The 6,677-nt window shown below is 35.3% G+C and overlaps 1 protein-coding gene across 1 annotated transcript; it reads right to left on the reverse strand.

Annotated features, from left to right (window-relative positions):
* Positions 1 to 1,186: 1,186 nt before the first annotated feature.
* Positions 1,187 to 5,547, reverse strand: LOC106475954 (beta-1,4-galactosyltransferase galt-1-like; the record flags this gene model as incomplete). The annotated part of the gene is made up of 2 exons (XM_013936629.2): positions 5,483 to 5,547; positions 1,187 to 2,658 (listed from the first exon to the last, which is right to left on the reverse strand). A coding segment is annotated over exon 2 (1,012 nt), but the record flags the coding sequence as incomplete, so codon positions are not given.
* Positions 5,548 to 6,677: the final 1,130 nt, after the last annotated feature.

Genomic DNA, 6,677 nt, shown 5'->3' on the forward strand with positions numbered 1-6,677 from the left:
CACAAATGAGTTAGCATAAATCAGTTAAATGACGAAAAATTAGGTGTCTATTTACTTGTGACCACTCACTGTAGGTTCCTTTTTTTTTCTACTTCTCCAGATTTCAACCTGTTCACCCATGTCTCTCCAAGGCTAGGATGATATATTGGGGAAACGTCATCTTTGAAGTATGTGGTCTAGTGAAGAATCCCAGTCTCACATCAGTCCGTTGGAACTTTGGGCAGAATGTAGAGTTGCCAGATTGGGAGAAAAATTACCAATTTAAAGCGGAGGAATGGAGGTGAAGGTACATGGGACGGAATATGGATTATAGGGAAGTTAATTTGGGGGGGGGATCAGAATTTGAGGTTATTTTCTATATCTTTTAATCGCCTCTCATAATGACTCTCCAGATTCTGTTTCTATGATACTGTTCTGATTACTTGCACTACAGCTCACTACAAAGAACTTACTTCTTTCAGACAGTGATAGACTTGTGCAACTAGCAATCAGACTTCATCCCAAATAATTCCCACGGAAATTTCTGCTTTTGCTCTCACCATCTTCGAAAGGTGTGATAAACATGTGTTTGAGATATGCGCTGTATCGTGACTCGTAGCAGGTAAGATATGCACATTCTGTCTGTACTAACTTAGTCATTTATTCAAATTATATATCAATGAATCCCATACCAATCGCTTTTAAAAGCTGTAAATAAAGAAAAATACACATGTCTTTATTTTCTAATGAGTTCAAGTCATGTGCATGTTCATGGGGAAATATGTTGCAAATAGTTTGTTTTTTTACCATTAGGGGGATTTTGATTGAAATATCTGGCAACCCTGGAAATATGTTACAAAAACGAAAGCATATTAGAATTTTGCATATTAAGATATAATTCTCTAAAATCTACATACATCTCATATGTTTTATTCTACAAGAAAATAATATTTTCAGAGTAGAAATGTATTAATGAGAAGAAACAATAGCTTTTAAATCTGTTATAATTGATGTTTTATTAATTTCTCTTACAAACCTCAGGCCTTTACATTGATGAGTTGTTTTCAGTTCTTCCCCTGAGCCTATCTTCTAACATCATTTTTACATATTTGAAGAATAGGTGACTTTGATAGTAGTTTTTGATATTTTAGGGTCGATCGATTTATAACTGCTTCAGAAACGCTGCTGTTTTGACAATGTTTCTTACCTCCTCGGTAGTGATGAAGCAACCCAAATTCTGGAGGAATAACTTGAAACCGATAACCAGCAACATGTTCTATCACACTATGAATTCCTCCTACTTTAACCACGCGAGGGCGCACAATTACCTTTGATCTTTCAAATGGGGGCCATATTTTCTTTTTTCTAAACAGTTTTGTCTGAGTGAGAAGTTCAATTCTAGGTTTCAAGGCTGAGTTCTGAGAAGGAAATTCTAAACAAAAAAAACTGTTTCTGAAAACATAACTTCCCCATTTGAAACCTGGGGGTTCCTTTTTGTGCTTATCTACATAATGAATTATTTCTTGAACTGTCATCTGGTGTTGTTTCTGAGGGACAATAAATTCATCAATGTCAACAAGTATTACAAACTCAAAAGTATTCATGTGTCTATGGATGCAGTCTTGAATAGCAGCAAGTTGACCCCTTTCCCATATACTCGATAATGTCTTTGGCAAATCCCAGGAGTGAATAGATACCGAAACACCGGCTTTTTCTTGAAGCTTCTTCAATAACAAATGTATTTCTTTTGTTATGCCATTATCGTAGAAGGTGAAGTGTGTGGCGCCAATAATTTGATAGAATGCAATAAATTCTACAACCTGTGGCGTTAGAATGACATTTCCAAACATTGGTCGCAAACAGACAACTGTCTTATTTGTGCTGTCATCTGTCCTCAACTTTTGCTGGTGAACTGGTATCCAGGCCCTCACAATCTTCCTCTTTTTCAAAAACAGAGTTGCTGAAACCGGTATACGTTCGGACGAAGCAGGAAAACAGTAAAACAATATGGCCGACGTGGATTTACCATGATTTTCATTGATAACTTGAAAGTTCGTGTCAGTGGTCTGATTATAATCTCCGTAATTCAACATACAACTCACTCTCTGTAAAATCAAAGGTCGTCGAGGACCTGCTGCAACTATGATCACTCGAAAACCTTCTGATAAGTCCATGCGGTCATCCCAGAACGCCGAATAGGCGAATATTTTCCAAGCCATCCGTGTCCATTTGTCGCTCCAATCCTTTGCACCAGCAATATTGTAATTTTCTTTTACTTTTGTAATTTCGGTGTCTTCAGATTTTTTAAGTGTCTCAATTTCTGAATACGAAGGTTCCTTATCAGCGTATTGGATTTCGCGGATACGCGATTTTCAAATTCAGAATTTTATTCTGTGTTTTTGATTCTGGAGTTTTGTTAGTAATATACTTCCTAATTATTTCGGATATCTCTGTTTCAGAGGGTGTTTTTATTATAATATCCTTGTATCCTGTAGGAATGTAGATTTTTGCCGTAACACGTTCTGAGTTTTTGACGATATCTGGCTGTGTAGAATATCTAACTTTTTGAATAATCACTATGCTAAGTAGTAATAAGCTACAAAATATCCCAAATCCTTTGGCACTCCGAGGATATAGTCTATTCAGAATCATACTCTTTACCGATCAGTTTGGATTTACCTGTCAAAAATAAATCCAAAACATGGTATCAAAATACATTACTCGACCATCATGATTATTTATACGTGCGACTTGAAAATATTTAAATAACACGATATAAGTACTAATGATAATAAAAATAGCAAACCTAAAGTACGAAGTCATGTCGCAACTAACACTGAGGCACATATGGCCAGTTACGTCCAAGAAATGAGGTCAGATAACGTATATTATTGTATTTTGTTTCTGAAAAAAAAAGCGTTAGTTTAAATATAATTAACGAACACAAAGGTTCATATTTTAAGTCTGTTTTTACTCATCACATGCCCCCTAGTGGCACAGCGGAATGTATGCTGACTTACAACGCTAGAAACCGGGTTTCGATACCCGTGGTGGGCAGAGCACAGATAGCCCTTTGTGTAGCTCATCTACTTTCCACTAAACTGATTAATTAAAACGACATATTAGTTATTTAAGTAAATTATGTTAATCTTAGCAATGAAAATCTGCTAAACTGGAAAATACCAGCGTTGAGGATGTTTTAAAGTATTGTATATATAATTTATTTATATTTATCTATATCTGAAAACGGTGGTGCTGTATGCTATTTCCTGTTCGTTAAAACAAGAGTAACTTAATTGATTAATTTATTTCTAAAATCGGCACCTTAGTTATTTTTCACACGTAAAAGTTAATAAACCTTGTCATCAGAAAATTAAATATCCCAATTAAAGACTTCTCATGATATTGAAAAGCAGGCATGGTCAACCGATAGCATCCGAAAAGAAACTTAATAACCCGAACAATTTCGGAAAATGGTCTTTCCTTTTGTTTCAGATAGTAGATAGCGCTCGGGTTATTGGGTTTCTTTTCTAACGATCACACACTGCTTTCAATTTTCGTAGTGTATTAGTGGGAGTGAAAAAAAGCTGTGAAATTGACAGGGAGTAAAAGCTTAACTAACATCCTAATTCACTAGCGTTTAGTGTGAACTCTAAAGCAGTACATATGTAGTGGAAAATAGTTCAAAAACTAAATTTTCAAACACGTGCCTCTGACAAACAGGCGTATGAGGCAAAATGGGGAGAATAAGGCCCGTAAAAACAAACGAAACGAGCATTTCGCCTTTTTTACTGCGGTTTTTAAGTTTTGTATCAGTGAATGAATGTTTCACTTGTACTAAAACCAATAGTGAAAAACTACCATTAAAGATTTACGGTTTTTATATTACAAAACAAAACAGAAATAAAAGCTATATACCAATGGAGATGCTGCATACAAAGACGTTACTAAAACAAATCTAACGAATTTGATAACATTAAACATTTTTTATAATCTATGTTAGAAAGGTCATTGGATTTGGTTGTTTATTTCCCAAGCTATACTAAACCTAATGTTTCTAGGATTGAGTTTCCCAGAAAATGTCGATTTTATAGTGTAAAAAAAGTTTTTATCTTTTATTTTTATATTCTTTTCTGCACTCGGGTTTTTATTTTCTCTGTATGTAAAAAAAGAAATGCTGAATGAGCATTGCTTACATGTTTAACGTTAATAAAATTAAAGGCATACCAGGATCTTCCAAACTTTTATTAGGAAAGTTTTTTTAATGATTTCCTTATCGGTGTTTTAATGACATCATTAAATGCTGGCACTTGAACTGGCAAAACAAAAGAAAAAGCGCAATAACTATGAAACATTTTTAAATAACAGATGTTTCCAGTAGTTACAACTGATCTTTTTCAATTTTGTTTCGTCATAATAAACCTGGCAATTACCACCTATGACAAATATACATAATTTAATATTTAATATGTCAAACGTAATACTTAAAAGCTGATGGAAAATATCGATAGACGTTTCTAGTTTAAAAGAAAACAAACGTTTAAAGGGCTAGTTTTTTATTCAGTATTTTAACCTAGAATTATTAACCTATTTAAGCTATTATCGTGGAAGTTTTGCAACTGCATGGGAAGGCAGTGTGCGCTGTTTAGTTTATTTACCGAAACATACTGATCTTATTTGGACGATGTAGATTCAGCCTCGAATCATTCTGACTGCAGCCAAGAACTTTCTAAAGCCTTGTTCAGGACCCCCAGTTTATCATATTGAAGCTTGTATGACTAAATCACGAGAAGTTTAGATGGACTAGTGATTTTGTTACAAAACAATCTGCCTACAGCCAAGGATTTTCTAAAGCCTTGTTGAAAACCCCCAGTTTATCATATTGATGCTTGTATGACTAAATCACGAGAAGTTTAGATGGACTAGTGATTCACTTACAAAAGATCAACTAACATTATTTTGGTATAAACTGTAAGTAGTGCACGCTTTATTGGCTGATATATTGTGTAGAAATTATGTACAAACTGTGAAAAAACTACCATATTAAACTAACTAATCATCAAGGGCTTTTTAATCTTCTAAAATGCTTCACAGATCTCTATACACGATTATTCTGTGACGTCTTAGCTTTTGTTCTATACTTGTTGGTTTTGAATTTCGCGCAAAGCTTCACGAGGGCTATCTGCGCTAGCCGTCCCTAATTTAGCAGTGTAAGACTAGAGGGAAGGTAGCTACTCATCACCACCCACCGCCAACTCTTGGGCTACTCTTTTACCAACGAATAGTGGGATCGACCGTCACATTGTAACGCCCCCACATCTGAAAGGGGCGAGCATGTTTGGTGTGACGGGGATTCGAACCCGCGACCCTCAGATTGCGAGTCGAGCGCCCTAACAACCTGGCCATGCCGGGCCTTGTTCTATACTTCTGCGAAAGAAAACACTGTTTACTTTATTAAAACTTAAAAATACACTTATATTTTACAGAGTAATTTTATATTGACCTTTTTTTTACAAAGAAGTTTATCCTTGAGTACCAAGTAGAAAACTTTCATTAAAGGATTGGACGACGTGGAGAGAAACCTTTTAAAGTTTTGTCGTGTGTTTCCAGCTTTCAAGTTGTCATTGTTTTCTGAAAAATTCAAAGACATATCTAAGAAATAGAACCATTAAAATTACACAAACACACACTTTATACTTTACATTATATATTTGTTTAAAGAGATCGACAAAATCTGATATTACGATATCTCTTTACACACTGAAACATCAGGAACAGTCGTGATAGGCATTTTTCAGACTGCTGTGGGTTGTTTGTTTGTTTGATCTGTTTTTTGTTGATAACAAAGCTACATGTGTTGTGCCCATCACGGGTAACGAAACCCGTTTTTTAGCGTTATAAGCCTTCAGACTTACCGCTGAATCACTAGGGGTAAAATGATGTGGAAAGTGTTGCTACTTCATAGCAACATTCTGTGATACAATCTGAAAATAATGTGCATATAATCTTCAATGACCTAAAATATATATCAAATTTCACAACTACTACGAAATTTTTAAAATATGAATAATGATTTGTTTTCTTTTTAACTTAAAACTATAATATCAAATTGTATGAAGCCATAACAACATTAACTGTATTCCATCTATGACGTCAATATATTTTGTTTTACAACCAACAAATGATTACTGTGATGTTATATAGTTTTATATTATTTGTAACCTCGGAAAGGGCTATATTTTAGGAGTTTAATCAACCGGCTGAACACAATCAACAACAGGTCTCAAAGGAAAGATGAACAAGATGTGCGCAAGTCTTCCAGCATTTCATGCACTGACTGGCTGTGACAGCGTATCAGGTTTCTATGGTTATGGAAAGAAGAAAGCGTGAAAAGCTCTAAAGTCTCTGCAAGCTAACAAAAATCGTCCGATCCTTGAAACACAAGCTACCGATGACATCCAGACCATTGTTATGGTTTCAAGGCCGTTAGCGTCATGTATGATCCCCAACCTGAATAATCTACGAGAGAACCTCGCATCAAATAATGTGCTGGTGCATAAGTTTCATCACCAGATAACCTCGCAGCAAATAATGTGCTGGTGCATAAGTTGTCATCATCAGAGAACCTCGCAGCAAATAATGTGCTGGTGCATAAGTTGTCATCATCAGAGAACCTCGCAGCAAATAATGTGCCGGTG

The sequence above is a fragment of the Limulus polyphemus genome, unplaced genomic scaffold (assembly GCF_000517525.1).
Source record: "Limulus polyphemus unplaced genomic scaffold, Limulus_polyphemus-2.1.2 Scaffold9509, whole genome shotgun sequence".
Classification (NCBI taxonomy): Eukaryota; Metazoa; Arthropoda; class Merostomata; order Xiphosura; family Limulidae; genus Limulus; species Limulus polyphemus.